General features: G+C 49.4%; 1 protein-coding gene across 1 annotated transcript in view; it reads left to right on the plus strand.

Moving 5' to 3' along the window:
• The window catches only part of UST (uronyl 2-sulfotransferase), a 238,827-nt gene that overhangs the window by 107,090 nt on the left and 109,509 nt on the right, over positions 1–22,228 (plus strand). Inside the window, exon 4 of the mRNA XM_060240748.1 lies at positions 5,807–5,886. Within this exon, the coding sequence (XP_060096731.1) occupies positions 5,807–5,886 (80 nt within the window). The remainder of the gene's footprint in view (positions 1–5,806; positions 5,887–22,228) is intronic.

Consider the following 22,228-nt stretch of genomic DNA (forward strand, 5'->3'; position numbering starts at 1 on the left):
CTGTGCCTCCATTGTCAAGGAAGGCTCCAGAAGCACTCCCAGGCTCTTGACCCTGCGCACTGGTATCAGCGACGCACCGTCAAAGGCTGGTAGGGAGATCTCCTCCCCTGGCCCGCCGCGACCCATGCAAAGGACCTCTGTCTTCGCTGGATTCAACTTCAGCCCACTTGACTTGATCCACCCTGCCACGGCTTGCAACACCCGGTCCAGGTTTTCAGGGATGTCGCCAATCCGGCCGCCCATCAATAGATAGAGCTGGGTGTCATCAGCATACTGGTGACAGCCCAGTCCGTACCTTTGGGCGATCTGGGCAAGGGGGCGCATGAAGATGTTAAACAACATCGGAGAGAGAACTGCCCCCTGAGGCACCCCACAATTGAGTAAGCGCCTCTGGGACTGCTCTCCTCCAATTGCCACCCTTTGTCCCCGACCCTCAAGGAAGGAGGAAAGCCACTGTAAGGCTAGCCCCCGAATTCCTGCGTTGGCGAGGCGGTGGGTCAGCAGCCGATGGTCAACCATATCGAACGCAGCCGATAGGTCTAACAACAGCAATACTGCCGAGCCGCCGCGATCCAGATGTCGCCGGAGGTCATCCATGAGGGCGACCAACACTGTCTCCGGCCCATGGCCCGGGCGGAAGCCGGACTGGTATGGGTCTAAGGTGGAAGTGTCATCCAAGAAGCCCTGTAACTGCAACACCACAGCCCTCTCAATGATTTTGCCCAAAAAGGGCAAATTTGAAACTGGCCGATATTGAGCCAATTCGGCCGGATCAGATGTAGCCTTTTTCAAGAGAGGGCGGACCACTGCCTCCTTCAGGGGTGTTGGAAAAGAGCCCTCCGAAAGAGATCTATTTATGATGTCCCATATAGGACATCTTAGTTCCTCCCGGCAAACCTTAATTAGCCAGGAGGGGCATGGGTCCAGATCACAAGTAGTTGGGCATGCAGTGACAAGGATTCTGTCAACTTCCTCCAAGCTGAGCGGGTCGAAGTGGTCCAGGATCAAACCAGAAGACACGCAAGGGGCCTCGAGTTCACTTACTGTATCTAATATGGCAGGGCAGTCGTGGCGGAGCGACTGGACCTTGTCTGCAAAAAATTTCGCAAAAGCCTCACTGTCTATCTCCAATTCCTTAACATTTGGTTTGCCTTGTGGCAATGTAGTAAAGTTCCGGATTATCCTAAATAATTGTGCTGGGCGTGAATTTGCAGACGCAATCTTAGCCGCAAAGTATATTTTCTTTGTGGCCTTGACTGCCATCTCATAGGACCTCATAAACTCCCTATAAGATGTTCTAGCCGCTTCGTCACGAGTACGCCGCCATTGCCTCTCTAGCCGTCTAAGACCTTGTCTCAGCTGGCGTAACTCCGGGGTGTACCACGGAGCCAGCCTAGTCCGAGGTCGCAGAGGGATCGAGGTGCAATCTCATCAATGGCCCTAGAGAGCCAGCTATTCCAGGTCTCAAGCAGGCCATCAAGGGGATCGCCAGAGGGCCAGGGATCCCGCAGTGCCATTTGGAACCATTCCAGGTCCATCTGGCTCCGCGGGCGAGCCATAATAGGCTCGTTGCCTAAACAGGTTTGGGGAGGCGTGTCTACACGAGCCTTAAGGGCAAGGTGGTCCGACCATGGCACCACTTCAGTGGCTATATCGTCCACCATAACCCCGGCTGCAAAGATCAAGTCTAACATGTGCCTGGCCTGGTGAGTGGGAGCTGTAACAAATTGAGAGAGTCCTAGTGTTGCCATGGATGACACTAGGTCCATCGCCTGACTAGAGGCCGGGTCATCGGCATGGACATTGAAGTCACCCAGGATTATCAGCCTTGGGTGCTCCAACGCCCAGCCTGTCGCCGCCTCGAGTAGGGACGGTAAGGCGCTGGCTGGTGCGTTAGGCGTACGGTATACCAGCCAGACCGCCAACCCCTCTCCAGCTTCCCACACCAAACCAGCACATTCGATACCCTCAATCCTTGGGGCCGGGAGTGCCCTGAAGGAGTAAGCCTCTCGTATAAACAACGCCACTCCTCCCCCCCGCCCGCTAGACCACAATTGGTGAAAGATCGAATAACCTGGGGGAGCTGTTTGTGAGAGGGCCACTGTGTCACTCTCTTGTACCCAGGTCCATGTCCTGTTAGAGTAAAAACTCTCAAAGGACTGAGGTCTTATTATTGATGGACCTGGTGTTGCATAACACCAATGACGGAGGCGAGTTATTCAGCCTGACCCTACTACTTGTCACCGTTGGGATGGGGCGCAGATTGTAGGGTGAGCGAGCACTAACTTGTCTCAGTCTCCCTCCCTTATATTGTCTGCTTCCACCGCCATACCTCCCCCTCCCCAGAAGCACTGGAATCCCTAGACCAGCCATTGCCCACTGTTAGTAGCCACTGTCTTAACCGCCACTGATGCACAACAAGGCGAGGTATATTGCAAACAAGAAATTCTACAGGTATTTAAGGATGCCAGCCTTTCAGGATGGCAAGAAGTGCTGGACAACAGACTGGTTCAGGGCACCTGGTCAGCTCGAAATCCAAGATGAACATCAGTTCCCTGGGGCTGAGAGTTATATGACTTGCCCTACAGTTCTTTCACCTGGTCCTTCTACACAGACATACTAATAATCATGGACTACATCTCAGCCTAAACTTATATCAATGAACTAGGAGAGCTGAGACTGCCTAAACTACACAAGGAGGCACTAAAACTTGTATCCTGGACTGAGAAGAATCTGTCATCAATTTTGGTGCAACACATCAAGGGATCTGCCAACAACAAAGCAGATTGGTTCAGTAGACAGACTCATAAGACAAGGGCAATGGTTCCTAAAGAAGGATCTATTCCTACTGAACAGTTTGGAACCCCACAAGTTGATCTCTTCATGTCACCAGAGAATCACCAACAAGCTTCTTCATGAGGTTTTATCATTTCCGGGCAGAAGCAACAGAAGTGTTAATCACTCCATGGCCCAAGGAACTGCTCTTCACCTTTCCACCTATCCCAGTTCTTCCAAGAGTACTTTGGAAAATAAAGGATCTGCAAGCAGACATCATCCTGGTAGCACTACATTGCACAAGCCCTGGGTTTTGAAACTCCAAGAAATGGCAATACAACAACCCTGGAAGTTACTGGTGTCCACAGACATGCTTCAACAGGGTCCTGTCTGGCATCCAGACCCCCAACTGGCTTCACTTGACTGCTTGGAAGTTGAGAGGAGATGCTTCCTACGTCTTGGATACAAGTTAGAAGTGACAGAAACCTTATTGGCCTCTCGAAGAAACTGCCAACAGGATTTATAATGCCTCTTGGAAGGCTTTTCTCCGCTGGTACAGAAGAAAGAAAATTGAACCATTGAACCCTTTGCTTTCCTCTGTCCTGTCCTTGCAGGAGAACATTTAAGGCATCTATGCTAAAATGGCAAGTAGCAGCCTTGGCTGCAGTTCTTCCACGATTCAAGGGAATGAACATCTCACAACATCCTAACATCATTCATTTCCTCTGCAGGGTAACCTTACCAAAACCATCTCAGAGTCATAGAATCTCTACATGGAAGCTTCACACAGTGTTGTCTGCTCTTACCAAGCCCTGTTCAAACCAATTAGAGAAATTTCATTAAAGTGGCTCTGTTTGAAGACCCTTTTCCTTGTGGCTGTCACCTCAGCCAGAATGGTATCAGTATTAATTTCGTAAAGGTCCACCACTAAAAGATCAATACTTATATTAATATATTCTCAGATATTTACAGTTTTACTAATACTGCTATACCCTTTTTTCTATATTTATTAATGGGTCCAAACTAGACTATTTTACAAATAAATTTAGTTCTTGATGTATAGATCTTATTAGATGTTTTCAAGAGTTACTTCTGAAAAATATGTATAGAAATAGATCTGATGGCCATCTTTCTATAAACTGTGTATTATTTCTTGTTTCCTCCCCCCTACAAACAGTTATTCACAATTCCTGTGACCTCTGCCTAAAAACAAGTCAAGTTCTTTTTCATACAACTTGAAGCTTTCATATAACCATTAGAATAATCTGAGGGGAGCAGAAGTCAGGAAATCAGAGCTGCAAGAATGGCTGGAATGTTTTGCACGCATCTCATTTAGCACTTTCAGAAGCTTGACATATTTCAGAACACTCCAAAATGAATAATCATGGCTTTAAAAGAATGGCATGGGCACATTTTTGTGATCATGCATAGTCAATTTATATTAATGCTTTAGTAAAATGCATAATAATGGTATTGCAATAGTTAATTAAACAGACAACACTTGATAAAATGACTTAAACAGAACCAGGCCAAAATAGGGAGGGGAAAGAAAGATCTGTACAAAACAAAGCATGGACTATCCTTCCCAACATATTGTGCAGATGGGAAAGCCTAAATTGGTTGGATTTCCTTGTCCTTGAAATAGAATTGAATTGATGCTACTATATAAATGAATGGTAGTGTTTTAACGCTGATGGCAGTGTTCCCTCCAAGCTATGTTAGTGTGAGCTAGCTCAGTTTTTTAGCCTCCAGCTCAGACATTTTTGTCTTAATTCAAGAAAAATGGCTCTAGTCCAAGCTAATTTATGCAGTAGCTCACCACTTTAATGCAAGTTGCTCACAAAGTAAAAATTTTACACACAAGATTCCACAGCTTAGAGGGAGCATTGGCTGATGGCTTGTCTGTTTTTTAGAAAAAGAATCTTGAATGTATAAAATATGAGAGTGGTCATCTTTTTGAGCAGCATTTATTAATTCCATGCATATGCCAGTGTTGACTGAAGTGGTCTGTAGGGACCATATCACTTCAGTCTTGTTCCATCTAACTGGCTTCCAGTCTGCTTCAAGGCTCAATTCAAAGTATGAAGTGTCAGGCTTTAAAGCCCTGTATGGTTTGGAGCCAACATATCTTAAGGACTGCATTCTCAAATATGAACCTACCCATTCACTCTGATGAGACTAGACGAGCATTCTCAAATATGAACCTACCCATTCACTCTGATGAGACTAGACGAGCGGTGACCAAATAAAGGACTTTTCTTTGGCACCAAAATGTTGGAACTCCCTCCCAGGGAGATTTGTCTTTCTCCTTCTATTGGTGTCTTCTACCATTGAGTAAAGACTTTTTTTGTTTCATTTGGCATACTCCCAATAACAGTTAATAGTCCTCCTCAGGGGGCCTGATGTTGTTTGTTTACATGTTTTTATTGTGCACCACCTTGGGGACCCTGACTGGGTAAGAATGTTACATTAAAATATTTTAAATAAATAAATGGATCTAGATTGAGGAACACTTGTGAGTTTGGTTCAGCTGAAGTGTGAAGGAGGGATCGTGTTCTGCAGGCTCCAGCACTCATGCAAGACTCTACGGTGATATTTGTATCTACACCATGAGCCTGTCTCTTGCAACATAAATGGCTGGACTTGGTCTTGAAGGGTTCTGCTCCTTCTCACTGTCTCAGTTATTAACCTGTTTCACCAAGCAGTTTGAGAATGTTTGACTTGCATAAAGCAAAAATCAATCACAACAGTCATCAGGAGAAAGAGAAAACTAATCAAACATTGATGTAAATTACAGCAAAATGGTGAGCCAAAATGTCTTCATATTTAGAATTTGCATTTATGTTGAGCAGGTCAGGAGACAAAGTTTGGTTTGCCAGCTTCCCCTAAATCCTAGCATGGTGTGGGTATCTGTGTTCATTCCTGTTTCTGGTTGTAGGAACTCGCTAATCTCTTACATGAAAAAATCTGTTGCTGTTTTAGAGCTTTACTTTGCAAAGGATGATTACATTTCATATATTCTTGCTTTTAGATGGAATTGATTAAAAATATAAGCACTGCTGAACAACCCTATTTATTCACTAGACACGTTCATTTCCTCAACTTCTCAAGGTAAGAAATTTCTTCAGTTAAAATTATTTTTATTTAATTGAATAGAAAAATGTTTGCAGTATAAATCTTTATTATCCAAACTTTTTGGGCCAGGCTAACGATGTGGCTCTTGCACATCTGATACTGATCCATATGACTGATCCTGTCCATGTAATTCCAGTAGGGTTAGCAGTACCTACAGGATGTGGGGGATCCCCTGCCCTTGGGCCCTGACACCAGTTGCCAATCAGCTGGCCAGTGGAGGGGATTTACCAGGGCCAGGAGGAAGGCCCAGGCTCTGTTGCTGGCAACATGGCAATGTCAGTGACATCCAGGCAACTCTGGTGTTTGGGCAAATATGGTAAAAGCCATTTTCCCTATAGAATTTCTGTCCCAATGCTAGAGCATTGCCAGGATGTCCCAGCATGATGATGTCACCTCCAGTTCACACCAGAAGTGGCATTGCCACATTGCCAGCAACATAGCATGGACCTTCTGCCCACTCCCACTGGTTGTCAGAAGAGATCTGGTTACTCTAGGTTCCAGGGCAACTGTTGGAAATACCCATGTAGTATGGGGTTGCAACAGGACAAAGCAATCCCCTTGCTGCTTAAAGTATGTGTCAAAAAGGCTTAGGTGTTTGGAGATAAATGGCTAGGCCTGTGGCTGAGGGAGGTTGGAAAATTTGGTGGGTGGGAGGAAAGGGTGGTAGAATCCATGTGTACAATAAAATTCATGCATTTTTTTAAAAAAAAAATGTGTAGTTGCCTGTAAGATCAACATTCTTTTCCATAGAGGTCATTTTCATTTCATAACCTTTCTAACAGAAAACTGTATTCTGTATTATGGAAAACTCTAGCCAGATTTCCATCTAATTTTTGTTTTCCTCAGTTCTTGTAGCTTTGCAAAGTCTTTGCTCTTAACTCCCCACCCCCCATTATCATATAAACTGTGGATAGGAAGCTTTCAAATTACTAATATATGGTTATGTCATGATAATAAATGTGATACCACTTTATAGAGTTAAATAGGTTTTGAAACCCTCTGAGCTGAGGAATAAATTACATTTCTAAATGGCAGTCAGATTTTAGAAGATACCAACAGCAAATGTCCACTCATTCCCGGGCCAGTGCTGTTTTTAGTGCTGAAGGACTGGCAGCACCTTCTGCTGAACAGAAATATTGATGCTTGTGCCAGGAAGATTATGATTTTCAGCACTCTGAGCTGCATGAATCATTGGTAAAAAGTAAAATGATATCAAGGAAAGCTAGATAAAATACACTTCAGAGACCCTAATTTTTATTAAATTCTTTAATCCAGGTTGTGTTTGAGGATCATCTAATAGGGCTTCCCAACTGTTGCAAGAATAGTATTTGATGGAAGTTGACTGTGGAGAAGAGAATCAATACTTGATCCTCAAAATAATATCTGTGACTTTTGAAACAGGGTTCGTACCTTTTTGCATGTGAGGGTTGAGTTTTTTTAAATCACATTTTCATCAGTGTGCATTAAGCTTTATAGAATAACATAAGCAAAAAAAGGAGGTTCCTATTAAATTTTGTTACTGAAGTTAAGGGGGAAAGAAATAGAAAGATAACAATCAGAGAGAGGGAATTGGTACAAAACAGAAACCACCTGGTTAATATTCTCAACTGCCTTAAATAAGACTTAGATACATATTATATGCTGCTGGTTCATGATTAAAAAAGAAAAAGAATACATAGCAGCTGAGGTGGCTGATTTCATATGGTTGGTCAATCATTTCCCTACTGCACCAAAGCTGTCTGTATGAATCTCTTATGGGGCTTTCTTTCCCCTCCCTTGATAGGACACACAGCAACTAGATGAGGTATGGTATTGATTGCAGTCAAAAAGGTAATGCAATGGAGAAGGCTTTAAACCTGTACTGCTTTGCCACAGATACAGTTCAAAGGAGGAGCAGTTTGCAGGTGTTCTTAATCTTATATTTTAAAAGCACAGTACATCTGTTCATAGAGTGATCTATCTAATGGGCCGGCTACCTGAATCGAGCTTCCATCAGAATCAAACTCAGGTCGTGAGCAGAGAGTTCAGACCACAGTACTGCTGCTTTACCACTCTGGGCCATGGGGCCCTTTAAATGAGGCTGGTTTAAAGAGATTGCAAAAAAGATCAGGGAAACAGCTGAGAGGTGGGAGCTGTGGTTGAACTGTGTTTTGTGGCTGATCCCCCTGTTTTTTTCAATCTCAAGTCTATTCAACTTGGGGGGGGGGAACAAGATTTTAAAAAATCCTAGATCCAAATACTTTGCTGTTATTGGGATCTGGGATTTTTTGGAACCCCCCCCCCCAAATTGGGTTCAATAGACCCAAACTGGGGGGGGGGGTGTCAGAAAAAACCTGTACACCCCCAAATGCTAAGTTATACTTTCTGTTGTGGTCTACAGTGTTGAAGCAAGATTATTTACCATTATTCATAACTCATCGACCTAATTTGATCTATTTGGTTTAGATTCTATGAAAGAGGAGGGGTGAAGACAGTTACACTTCCTTTTTAAAAGTATATATATGTCAGGTCTTTGGTGCCCCTCCCGGTCCCCCGGCGTCGCCGTTGCCCCACCCGGGCACTCTGGGGCGTTCCCCGGAGGTCTCAGAAACAGGGGGGTGGGCACTGGGTTACTTCACCGCAGGCCCCCGTTCCCTCCTGGCTGTGCTATGGCTCCTGTCCCTCTCTCTCGCGAGGCAGCCTCTTTGCGCATCAGCCAGCTCTCCTCAGCGACCTCCTCCCTCCCTCCTTTTATGCTTCCCGACCCATCCTCCCCCCTCCCAGGACCTGCCCCTCTCTGGCTCCTCCCCCCTTCAAAGCCCCAGACGCCCAGGAGAGGTGCGTCGGGGCCGGGCTGACTGGGCGTGCCTCAGGCGTCCCAGCCCTCAGCGGCGTGCTGCAAGGGAGCGTCTCGTGCTGCGACGAGCTGAATGGCTCTCCCTCTTGCTCTCCGGCGTCTTGCCCCGGCCAGACCTCACGGACTCGAAGCCGGGCTCGCCGTCTGGGAGGCGTCGCTCGGGTGGCTGCTTTCGCCCCGTCAGTCGAGGTGAGGGGTGGGGCCTCCACAGGGGCTTGGAGAGGTGGGGGGGGCTCTTGGGGCGATGCCGGGGGCTTGGAGCGGCTGGCAGGCGCCGGGGGGTCTCCTCCGCGCAGTCCCTGCCCGGGCTGGGCGGGACACACCCCCCCCCCGTGTCCCTTGCTTCTCCGCTTCCTCCTCGAAGACCCGGGAGAGGTAGTCGGCCACGCGGTGGTCGGCCCCGGCTTGATGGTGCACTGTGAAAGAAAAGGGGAGAAGAGACATATACCAGCGAAGGACTCGGTCATTGGAGTCCTTCATCCTCGACATCCACAGCAGGGGGCGTGGTCCACCACCAACCGGAAAGGGTTGTTGGTGAGGTAGAATTTCAATGCCCCGACGGCCCACTTGACCGCCAGGGCCTCCTTTTCTACGGTGGAGTACGCCCGCTCGGCGGGCAGGAGCTTGCGGCTGATGAATAGGACCGGGCGTTCGTCCCCAGGGCCCCCCTGGAGCAGGGCTGCCCCGATACCGGTCCCCGAAGCATCTGTGTGCAACACAAAGGGCTGGGAGAAGTCCGGGTTTCTCAGCACGGGGTCTCGGGAGAGGCTCGTACGCAGTGCCTCAAACGCTGCGTCTTGGGCTGGCCCCCACTGGAGGACGTTCGGGCACGCCTTCCGCAGGCAGTCCGTCAACGGGGTGGCCACTGCCGCAAAGTTGGGGATAAATTTGCTGTAATAGCCCGCGAATCCCAAGAAGCGCCGTAGCTGCTTCTTGGTGCGCGGGCGGGGCTGCTGCTCCAGGGTGACGACCTTCTCGGGCAGGGGTCGGAGTTGGCCTTTCCCTACCAGGAACCCTAGATATTTTAGCTCCTGGAAGCCGAGGCGGCTTTTCCGCGGGTTAGCGTGGAGCCCGGCGGCCTGCAGGGCGTGGAGTACCTGGCGGAGGTGGAGCAGGTGGGCCTCCCAGGTGGGACTGCACACCACGATGTCGTCGATATAGGCCCGAGCGAAACCCTCGCATTGGGCTAGGGCCTTGTCCACCAGCCGCTGGAATGTGGCCGCAGCCCCATTCAAGCCAAAGGGCATGCGCTTGAATTGGAACAAGCCTTGTGGGGTGGCGAAAGCGGTCTTTTCTCTGTCGGCCGGGTGCATGGGCACCTGCCAATAGCCCTTGGTGAGGTCCAGGGCGGAGAGGTACCGGGCCTCCCCCAGCTGGTCGATTAGGATATCGGCCCGCGGCATCGGGTAGGCATCGAATTTGGCCAGTTTGTTCACTTCCCGATAGTCCACACAGAAGCGCACGCTGCCGTCGGGCTTTGGCACCAGGACCACCGGGCTGCGCCACTCACTCTGTGATGGTTCGATGACGTCGAGGCGCAGCATCTCCCTTACCTCCCGGGCGATCACGTCCCAGCGCTTCTGTGGGACGGGCCTCCACCGGGCGCGTGCCACCTGGCCTGCAGGGGTTACTACCCGGTGCTTGACCAGGGTGGTCAGGCCCGGCTGGTCGGAGAATACCGTCGGGCACTCGGCCAGGACCTTCTGCAGCTCCTGTCGCTGGCTGGGGGTGAGAGCGGCGTCCAACACCGGGCCTCCCCCGGCGCCCCCCGCGGTCGTCCAGGGCAGGGTTCCGTCCGGGAGCTCGCCCGGATCTTCGGCCACGAGCCCCTGCTCCGGCTGCGCCTCCCGCCGCACCCAGGCCTTTAGGCTGTTCACATGGAGGGTCTTCCTTTGGCGAGCACGAGGCCCGCACTGGACCTCGTACGTCAGGGGACCCAGGACTCGGGTGATTTGGAAGGGTCCCCGCCACGGGTCCCCCTGGCTCTGGCCCATCGCTCCCCTGTGGACCAGGACATCGTCTCCCGCCTGGAACCCGCGGGCCCTAGCGCCCTTGTCATAACGCCTCTTCTGGACCTCCTGGGCCTGTGCGAGGTTCTCCCGGGCCTCCCGCCGCACGTCTTCTAGGCGTCCCTGCAGCTGCCTGACGTACTCCTCCGGGGCCTCTCCCGGCACTGCTCTGCCTTGCACCCACTGCTCTCCGAGCAGGCCCAGGATGCCCCGGGGTTGCCGCCCGTACAGCAGCTCGAACGGGGAATACCCCAGGGATGCCTGGGGCGTCTCTCCGATGGCAAAGACCAGCGGGTCCACATAGAGGTCCCAGGCAGTGGGGTGGTCATATGCTGTCTTCCTCAGCATGGCCTTCAGGGTCTGGTTCATCCGCTCCACCAGCCCGTCAGTCTGGGGGTGGTGGACGGAGGTGAAGAGCTGCTTGATGTGCAGCGCCTGGCACACCTGCCGCATGAGGCTCGCCGTGAAGGGTGTGCCTCGGTCTGTGAGTATCTCCCGGGGCAACCCCACATGTGCGAAATAGTGCATCAAGGCCCTGGCCACGCCCGCGCTCTTCATGGTGGGCAGGGGGATAGCCTCCGGGTACCGGGTGGCGTAGTCCATGAGGACCAGGATGTAGCGGGCCCCACGTGGGGTGCGGGGTAGGGGCCCGACAAAGTCCATAGCCACTCGTTCGAACGGGACCCCCACTATGGGCAAGGGGGCTAGGGGGGCTTGCGGCTCGGCCCTAGACGCGAGGCGTTGGCAGATACCGCAGGAGCGACAGTAGGCCTGGACCTCCCGGGCTACGGAAGGCCAGAAGAAGTTGGCTAGCACCCGGGTCAGAGTACTCTTCACCCCCTGGTGGCCCGCCCATTGGTGGTCGTGGGCGCCCTTCAGGACCTCGGGCCGGTACCTGTGAGGGACCAACAGCTGCTTCCCGGGGCCCAGCCGCCCTTTTACCTCTCTGAACCACACGCCCTCTTCCCGGATGATTCGAGGGAGGCGCCGGCTCCGGCGCTCGTCTACAACCACCCCGTCTCGGACTGCTTCGTGCCGCCGCAGCACCTCCAATTCTTCGTCTTCGGCCTGAGCCTCCACGAACTGCGGGTCCGCCGGCCACGCCTCTCGGCCCCCCGCCACGGGACGTTCTGCGTTGGACGGGCCCTCCCCGGGGTCGCTGTCCTCTGTCTCCCCAGCGGGGGCGGCGTCATCATAACCGGCCCCGGCAGGCTGGCCTGGTCGGCCGGGGTTGGCTGCTTCCACTACGTCGCCAAAACGCGGAGCGTCCCGCCCGAGCAGTATTGGGTAGGGCAGGCTGCTTACTTTGGCGACCGGCACGCTCCAGTAGCGGCCTAAGTATTTCAGTGGGATGGACACCACCGGGCTTCTTTCGATGTGCCCATGGACGCACCGGATGGCGGCGGTGCGGATGACAGGCAGCGGGGCGGGCACCAAGTGGGCTCGTATCATAGACAGCGAGCTGCCGTTGTCGACCATGGCCTGCAGTTGCCGCCCTCCCAAGGACACCGGGATCGTCCAGGGGGGGGGGCGAGCCCCCGCCTCAGCCGTCTGCCAGGACTCTTCCCAGCTCACGTCGCACTCCATCAGGGGGCACTCGCGTTTGAGATGGCCCCACTGGCCACAGGTGAAGCAGGGCCCTATGTCTCCTGCTGGACGGCGGGCCTCCGGCGGCGGGTGCCCCTCCTTCTCCCCCTCGCGGCCTCCGGGGCGTAGACCAAGTCCGGGTAGCGCCGGGCGTGCTCCGGGCCTCCACCACCCCGGCGTGGCATGGGCCGGCGGCGTCCGCGCCCGGCCCCCCCGGTCTCCGGCCCCGGGCGCCCTCCCGGGTGTCGCTCCTGGGGCGGCCCGTCCGCCGGGTGGGGGCAAGCCCTTCCCTGGCTTGCCGCCCTCTGCGCGGAAGGGCAGGCCGCGGTGGTCGGCGGCCTGAAAGTTCTCCCACAGCTCCTGGACCTCGCTGAGACGGGTTGGCTTCCAGCAGGCCACCCAATGGCGGGTACGCGGCGGCAGCACCTGCAGCAGCTGCTCCACTACCACCAGCTCCACGATGCGCCGCCCGTCGCTGGTGGTGGGGTTGAGCCACCGGGTGGCGGCATCCTTGAGGGTCGCTATTGCTGAGCGTGGTCGCGTCTCCCCCGTAGGCAGCCAGGAACGCAGCTTCTGGCGGTGGGCCTCAGGCGTGATCTCCAGGCGGTCCAGGATGGCTGCCTTGAGCGCTGTATAGTCCGCCGCCTGAGCCCGCTCCAGGGCCTTCATGGCAGCTTGGGCCTCCCCGGTCAGGTAGGGTCCCAAAATAAAGGCCCACTGCTCTCTGGGCCAATGAGCGGCCTCAGCCACTCGCTCAAACGCTTCCAGGTATGCCTCGACATCGTCCTCCGCCCCCAGCTTCGTTAGAGGGGGCCAGGGGCTCCTCCCGGCGCCGAATGGTGTTGGCCCTGCGGGCTCCGGGCGGGCGAGGAGCGCCTGGTGAAGATCCCGCACGAGGGTGGCTTGGGCCGCCGTCTGCTGCTGGGTGACCTCCCGTAGGAGCTGCGCCTGGTGGTCTGCGAGCCACTGCCCGAACTGGGCCAAATCCACGGGGGCGGGGTTAGTGTCCATGGCGGCGGTCCGCCCCACGTGTATCACGGAGTCCTCACTTGACTCGTCCGTCGACGACTCGCTGGACTCCGGCTCAATGGTTGGGGTCGCCACTCGGCTTGAGTGCCACCCGGGCGGGGCCGGAATATGGGGGCGTGGTCGTCCTAGGCTCGGGAGAGTGCCCGCCTCCTCCACCACGTTGTCAGGTCTTTGGTGCCCCTCCCGGTCCCCCGGCGTCGCCGTTGCCCCACCCGGGCACTCTGGGGCGTTCCCCGGAGGTCTCAGAAACAGGGGGGTGGGCACTGGGTTACTTCACCGCAGGCCCCCGTTCCCTCCTGGCTGTGCTATGGCTCCTGTCCCTCTCTCTCGCGAGGCAGCCTCTTTGCGCATCAGCCAGCTCTCCTCAGCGACCTCCTCCCTCCCTCCTTTTATGCTTCCCGACCCATCCTCCCCCCTCCCAGGACCTGCCCCTCTCTGGCTCCTCCCCCCTTCAAAGCCCCAGACGCCCAGGAGAGGTGCGTCGGGGCCGGGCTGACTGGGCGTGCCTCAGGCGTCCCAGCCCTCAGCGGCGTGCTGCAAGGGAGCGTCTCGTGCTGCGACGAGCTGAATGGCTCTCCCTCTTGCTCTCCGGCGTCTTGCCCCGGCCAGACCTCACGGACTCGAAGCCGGGCTCGCCGTCTGGGAGGCGTCGCTCGGGTGGCTGCTTTCGCCCCGTCAGTCGAGGTGAGGGGTGGGGCCTCCACAGGGGCTTGGAGAGGTGGGGGGGGCTCTTGGGGCGATGCCGGGGGCTTGGAGCGGCTGGCAGGCGCCGGGGGGTCTCCTCCGCGCAGTCCCTGCCCGGGCTGGGCGGGACAATATACTAGTAGTTGTAATAGCTGAAATCTTGAAAGTTAGAAAAATGAAGACAAACAGCCAAAATAATTTGAGATATGTAAGTTTTTAATTTTGTAAAATAATTCAGCTCTTCTGTGACCAAAAAGATACTGTGACACTTTTCAGTATAAAACCAAATGTTTCTCTTAAAGCAAATAGTTTCAGAGAGATTTGCAGTCAGAAGCAAAATATGAAGTTATGAAAGAAGGAAAATATTTTAATGAGGAGGAATTTACAAGTAAGGCATTTAACCATGTCCATACTATTTTCCCTTAACTGTGGGCTTGGATTTGACTTAAACAGTCTGCTGAAATTTAAGTGTGTGTGCCAGTAGGGCTTGATCTTCAGAATGCTGTGGTGCCATTGAGGTTCTGGAAGGTGATACTAGACTGGCTTCTGCCCTCCTCAGTTTCTTCCAGCTGTTTAAAATATATTAGCTGAGATTGGGTACTGGGGGGGGGGGGGCGGGATACAGGAAATATTTTTAAGTTTAAGCAATCTTTTTAGTTGCTCTGTTATGCAAATATAAACAAGGGAAGGGTCCTGGTGACTATAATACAATCTGCATGTACGGAAGTGAAGTGACATGTACTCTGGAAAGATGCTGGTGTCTCTGGAGCAATATTGCTTACTGTGAATGAAATTCCTCTTCCCTTAATGTCACTGAGAAATTTGCCACTAGCTATACTACAGCCAATATTGCATATTGTCGTAGTAGTCCTTTTCAACATCAGCTAGTCTTGCGCTGCAGAGTGAGTTTCAATTAATAGTTACAAGGTTTTTATTCTCACTAGTTCAGCAAGCACTAAGGCTAAGCAATATAATCTTCTCCAGTGCCAAACCTATTTAATTATGAACGACATGGCTATAAGTACATTGAATTCATAGTGCGTGGCTGGAGTAGTGGAATACCATGCTTGCTCCTTTGACAGAGAAGGTAGCCAAAAGGGGCAGGAGGAAATGGAGAGAAACAATCCTCATGGTAAAATGATGGCTTTTCTTTCCACATTCCCCAGTTCACATTCCCCAGCTTGAAACAGTATGTTGCCAGTGGAGGCTTAGCATGCTATGTTAGTTCTCTTTCTGTGTGTGGAGACGGCTGATGCAGCACCAACAAGGCTATGGGCAACTCAAGGCATTTTGTTGTGCCAGGCACCCTTCTCCACTGCCACTTTCTAGGTGGTTTATGCTTGAACTGGGTGGCAGAGGTTACAGGAGACATGTACCTCTTCCCATGATACCCCGTGATTTGGTGTCCTAAGAAGTTGCTTGCTTTGCTTGTATGTCAGATCAGGCCGAATATATGTGGTGGGTATTTAGCGACTAGAATCATGGTCAGCTTCTGACTGCTGTTAGCAATGCAGCACAGGTGTATCAGTGAATCTGTAGCTGTATGCAACTTCCCGAATATTAGAGATGGTAAAATATTAATTACAGTCCCAACCAGACTTTCCTTAATGAGCACTATATTCATATGTGGCTCTTCCCTTGCCAGCACCAGCCCATTAGCCTCCTTCATTACATTTGCAGCAGGATAGCCTTGCTGCCCCATAAATGCAAGGATACTTTCTCCCCAGACTTCCCCTGCCAGCTCAAAGCCCAGCCAGGAAGCTGGGGCAGCAAATCACTAATTGCCCCTAGCAATTAGAAAAAACACTGGCTAGTTACTTAGTCTTTGGACACCTGGTTTTTGCAGGTTGCATGGTGCCCCCATCACAGAGCACACCTGAAAGCATCCTCTGGTGTCATTCCCTTCTGTCATCCCTTATTGCAATGCATTTACAAGTGAGTGTGCTTTCCCAACAACTACAAATGCCCCCTCCCATAAAGGAACAGCTCCCTTTTCAGACCCCTCTCCACGTGGACGCCTGTCAAGGTCATCCTGTATCCTGTTTCTGTCTTTTTTGTGTGTTTGCAACCCCTCCCAATTTGGTATCATCTGCAAATTTAATAACCATTCCCTCTATTCCCTCATCCAAATAATTGATAAAGATGTTGAACAAAACAGGTCCCAGGACAGAAGCTGGAATTAAGATCAACAACCTCAGATATGCAAATGATACCACTCTAATGGCAGAAAGTGAAGAGGACCTAAAGAACCTCTTGTTCAGGGTAAAAAGAGGACAGCATAAAAGTAGGCTTGAAACTCAACATAAAAAAAAACTAAGATCATGGCATCCGGCCCCATCACACCATGGGAAATAGAAGGGAAAGACATGGAAGTAGTGACAGACTTCACATTTCTGGGATCCAAGATCACTGCAGATGGTGACTGTAGCCATTAAATTAAAAGACGTTTGCTCCTTGGAAGGACAGCTATGGCGAACTTGGGCAGTATAATAAAAAGTAGAGATAACCCTGCCAACAAAAGTTCGTATAGTCAGGGATCGTTTTGTAGAAAAATAGGTGGTGGAGCTCATCCAGGGATTGTTATGCAGCTGCAATACTATTCAATGGACAAGGAGGTGGAACTCTCAGAAGGAAGAGGTGGAACTCTTAGAAAGGTTCAGGAGCTGTGCTCCTGTGAGCTCCCACTGAATCTGAGGCCTGCGTATCGTCAAAGCGATGGTATTCCCAGTAGTAATGTATGGTTGTGAGAGCCGGACCATAAGGAAGGCCAAGCTCAGAAGAATAGAGGCTTTTGAGCTGTGGTGCTGGAGAAGACTCTTGAGAGTCCCTTGGACTGCAAGAAGATCAAGTCAGTCAGTCCTAAGGGAAATGAACCCTGACTGTTCCCTGGAAGGTCAGATGCTGAAGCTGAAGCTCAAATACTTTGGCCACCAAATGAGAAGGGAGCACTCACTGGAGAAGATCCTGATGCTGGGAAAAACAGAAGGCAAAAGAAGAAGAAGATGAGATGGCTGGACAGCGTTACTGATGTAACAAACACGAATTTGAGCAGATTTCAGAGGATGGTGGAAGACAGGAGGGCCTGGCATGACTTGGTTCATGGGATCGCAAAGAGTCGGACTCGATTGTGCAACTGAACAACAACAACCTTCTCTATCCCATACTCTAACCATCTCAATGCCAATGCACCCTTCCATCAACATACCTGTCACAGTATATGTTTCCCATCTGCCCTTCCCACATTAGTGTCCCATCACCCTGCGGCTCCCCAAGGTGAAGTGGGGTCGGGATTACAGCACCTGTGGCAAACTTCTTCTCCCTGGATCTTTGCTGCCTTGACTTTAAGTGCAAGTTCCTTTTCATTCCTCATGGCTTGGTTCTGAAGCCCCTTTTTATACTCCTCACCTTCTTTCTATTCACTGCCCTCTGCCCCACCACCTGAGCACCACCCCTCCCACCTTGGGCTGCCTCCACCCCCCCACTGGCAAGGTCCTAGACAGCCATCTGCCAGGCCACTAGTCCCTGACCAGAAGTGATGTGGCTCTGCCCCAGTTTGAGCCAGGCTGTCTTGGCCATGGAAGTGTCTGCTGCTGCTGGATCTGCTGGCCGCCTTGATTGAGTCTCTATCTTTCCCTGCTTTGCTGCTGCCTATCCAGTGCCAAGTGATAACATCATCCATCATCACAGGTGGGTTTGCAGCTCTGAAGGAAGGCATCAGCATATGCTCTCTGCAGGACCAGCCCTACCACTAGGCAAACTTAGTGATTGCCTAGGGCGCTGGCCTTCTGGAGACACCAAATTGGATGCCCCCCATTTGACTCACTGACATCAGTGCGGTGGGGGCAGAAGCTAGCCTTGCCTAGGGTGTCAGACAGTCTAGGGCTGGCCCTGACTCTCTGTTCTGAGAATTAGCACTGTCCTGGGGCCCCATCCTGGGAGCCCATTGACATCAAGGGCCTCCTGACTTCCGGGGAGGAAAATGGCGAGCTGAGTTGTCTCTCGTAACGGGAGCAAGCTGAAGGTCTTGTTCGGGGTAGTGGAGGGCAAATCGAAGCCCACTGCCTACCTTTCTCAGTGAGAGAAAGGTCCAAGACTTGCACTAAAAACTTTGGAAGAGATTTACCTTGGCTAAAAAGGAGCTCTGTAGAGGGTTCCTTTGAAGCTTTGAGGGGTCTCAGAAGTTTGCATAGTTTTCGTCTGCAAGATTCTTCAGAGTCATTGATTTGGCATAAGCTCGTCAGGATCCTAACCTTCTGGGACATTTCTAAACAACTAAAGCTTTGGAAGACCAGTGGAACTTGGATAAGCGGAGAAAAAAAGGTACAGAAGCTCTTTTTTCACTCCGGAGCTATTTACAGACTAAAGGGACGTATTAAAGGTGGGAAAAAGGGGGAAAATATAAAGCGTGCAAGTAGAAGAAGGAGATGGTGAAGTTTGGACTGTTTCAATATAAAAGACAGTGTTAAAAACTGCTAAAAATTGAAAGGAGATCAATGTTTTGTCTACTTGCGGTTTGGGAAAAGTAAACAGCCACGTTGCACTGGAATATACTGGAACGGAGCTACAACTCTTCTGAGCAAGACAGGAAGTGCGTCAAGTATCGTGAGACTTCCGTGAGAGTTGATGGTGACAGACAGGAAGTAGTAAAGAAAAAAGCCTACTCTACATCATAGAGAAACATCGGCAGCCATTGCTGGGAGGTCCAATTTAAAACATTGTTTTAAAAAGATTTGGGACTTTAAAAATTGACAGAATCGACTGGAAAAAGGGTAAGAAGACAAGGACTATTGACTATATCATTGGTGGGCTCCTGGGGTGATTTTAAAAGGGAAAAAAAATTTTAAAAGGAGAAAAAATCGCGGCCGCCATTTTGGAATTTTTAAAGACTTTTTTGATAAATATCTTGGCTTTGGAGGCTCAGAAACCAGCAAAATTGGGCTTGCTGGAAAGGGCAAGCCCTGCTCTATTGAACCTGACTGTCAGATTTTAAATTGGTGAGGTCAAAAATTTCATCATTTTTTAAAGGGGAATTTTTTTTTTTAAATTTATATCTGGGCCTGGGAAGCTCAGAAGAAAACAGAACAAAGTTTAAACAAAAAAGAAAATTCAGACTTTTTGAACTTGGTAGTCCAATCGGTAATTTGTGAGACGGAAATTTTTGGTATTTTTATTTCATCCCTTTGCTCTTTGCTTAAATGTCAGAGCCCAGGCAGCCCCGAACAAGAGCCCTTTCATTAGAAAAAATGCAGGACCAAATGGAGGCTATGGAAGCCAGGATCATGAAAGGAGTTAAGAAAATGATGGAAGAATTGAAGGAAGAACTTACCACAGTGATTAAAAAAGAAGTGGATGAGCTCAAAAACCAAATTGGAGAAACAGTTAAGAAAGTGCAGGAGGTGGAAGAGAAAGTTAAAATACATGATACCACCTTGTTGAAAGTTCAAGAAAAAGTGACGATCCATGACTGCAAATTAATGGAAAATCAGATACGTTTGAGAGGAGTACCTGAAGAAGAGAATGATGATTTAAAAGGATATATAATAAACATAATTGCAGAATTCTTAGAGGAAGACCCTGATAAGACTAAAAGCATGTATGATCACATGTATAGAGTCAATTCGTTATATGCCAAAAAAAACAACTTGCCAAGAGATGTCGTTGTAAGATTTATGACAAAAGAAATGGTGGGAAGGATTATGAAGAAAAATTTTGAACAGTCATTGATAGTAAGAGGTAGCAGAGTGAGAATTATGAAGGAGCTACCTAAAGAAGTGATAAACGACAGGAGAACATACAAAAAGTTGACAGAAAAACTGAAAGACAATGGCACAAGGTACAGATGGATAATACCCGAGGGTGTGAGCTTTCAACTTCAGGGGAAGAGAGTCACAATTACAAATGCCCGAGAATTGAGAAGATTTTTTGAAGAAAATAAAGAATTTGCACCATGATGGATTACAAATTATTATCTTGGAATGTTAATGGACTAAATTCACCACAAAAAAGAAGGGCAACTTTTCATTGGATCAAGAAGCAAAATTGTAATATAATTTGTTTGCAAGAAGTTCACATCAAACAAAAGGATTACAAATTTTTATGGAACAAACAATTGGGAAGGGAATTTTTTTCGTTAGCTGAACAGAAAAAAAGGGGAGTAGTTTTTTATATTAAACAAGACCTGGAGCCAAAATTGGTGTTTAAAGATAAAGATGGAAGATTTGTAGCAGTGGAAATAACATCAAATGGGAAAAAAACGCTGTTATTGGGACTATATGCACCTAATGGTGCAAAAGATGTTTTTTTTAAAGACGTTATACAACAATTAGATGAGTTGACCTACGATCAAATACTCTTAATGGGAGATTTTAATGGAACAGTTGAGAACTCATTGGATAGATCCGGAGGAAAAAAAATAGTGGGAAAGAAGGGAAATTGCCAAAGTCTTTCTTTGAATTAGTTAAACAGGAAAATTTGGAAGACATTTGGAGGAAGTTCAATCCTGAAGTGCGGGACTATACTTTTTTTTCTGCAAGACATAAGACCTTTTCTAGAATTGACATGCTGTGGGGAACCAGAGATTTAGGCCTTATAACAAGGAAGATAGAGATTTTGCCTAAAATTGGTGCTGACCATAACCCAATAATGTGGATTACAAAATTGTCCAAAAGATTGAGAAGATGGAGACTGAATGAGGATTTGCTACAGAACAAAGAAACAGTGACTTTCCTAGGAAAAGAAACTAAGGAATTTTTCCAAATGAATGACAAAGAAGATATTGACTTTGAGACGGTCTGGGATGCTTACAAAGCAGTAATGAGAGGGTTGTTGATTACTCTGAACAATAAAGATAAAAGGGAGAAAGAAAAACAACAATTGGACATTCAAAATGAAATAAAGAAAAAAGGAGAGCTGAGGAAAAGACCAGGGAAAAAGAAAATTTTAAGGGAAATTTCAATATTGCAAACTCAATTAGGACACTTACTAAACAAAGAAGTGGAATGGAATTTGAAAAGGCTTCAGCAGAAATCGTTTGAAGGAGCAAACAAGACAGGGAAATACTTGGCGTGGCAGCTGAAAAAAAAGAGGGAAAACAAAATAATTAGTAGAATTGTGATAGATGAAAGAGATGTAGTTACTCAAGAGGGAATAAAAAGAGAATTTTTTAAGTATTATGCCAAGCTGTTTAGGGGGGCTGAAGTAAAGAGGCAAATAGGCGTGAAAAACCTCAGCTTGAGACCCTGGAGAGCCGCTGCCAGTCTGAGTAGACAATACTGACTTTGATGGACCCAGGGTCTGATTCAGTAGAAGACAGCTTCATATGTTCATGTTCATATCTTACAGCCTCTCCCTGGGAAACAATTGGCCAGGGTGGTCATGCCAGGTTGTTGGGTAGTGAGTTTCCAGTAGCTGCCACTTATCCTGTCCCTAGCGAGTTCTCCTCCATCAGGGGACATGACAGCAGAGGAGGGGAGGGATGTTTTGGTCTCCCGATCAACTCCTTCTCTCGCTCCCCCCCCCCCAAAGCATTGCTTTACAGAAACCAGCACTTGACAAACTTAGCAATATGGTTGTGGTAGCTTAGCTACTTCCAACAGCCACTAAGAGTTCTGTAGGCATTCCTTTTTTTAAAAAAGGTGTAGGTAATGTTTCTGATACAAATTAATTATTATTATTATTATTATTATTTGAGGAAGCTTTAATTCCTCAGGGGTCATTTGTGCATGTTTCATATTTTTCAGCAATCCTGGGAGTTCTTTCAGGTCTGTAGAGAAATCCCCCTAGTTTGTTCCTAGGTCCATTTTGCAGCCCCGTCAATCATATTCTGTATGATGTGGTTAAAAAATAGATATATTGATATCAGTTCTTACTCGGGAAGTTTACAATTACAAATTAAATAAATTACATTTCATTGGCATAAAAGGGCAGGATTAGAATAAACAGCTTAACCTAAGTGGCTATCAAAGTGTGTGTTAAGTGCCATCAAGTTGCTTCCAATCTAAAGTGACCCTATTGAATTAATGCCCTCCAAAACTTCCTATCATTAACAGCCTTGCTCAGGTCTTGCAAACTGATGTCAGTCTTAAAGAAAATATTATAGGTAGAGGGTTTAAAGCAAAGAGCATAACACTAAAAGATGGTTCCTTGATATCCTGCTAAAGACACATTCCTCCAC

This window comes from Heteronotia binoei, chromosome 1 (assembly GCF_032191835.1).
Source record: "Heteronotia binoei isolate CCM8104 ecotype False Entrance Well chromosome 1, APGP_CSIRO_Hbin_v1, whole genome shotgun sequence".
NCBI lineage: Eukaryota > Metazoa > Chordata > Lepidosauria > Squamata > Gekkonidae > Heteronotia > Heteronotia binoei.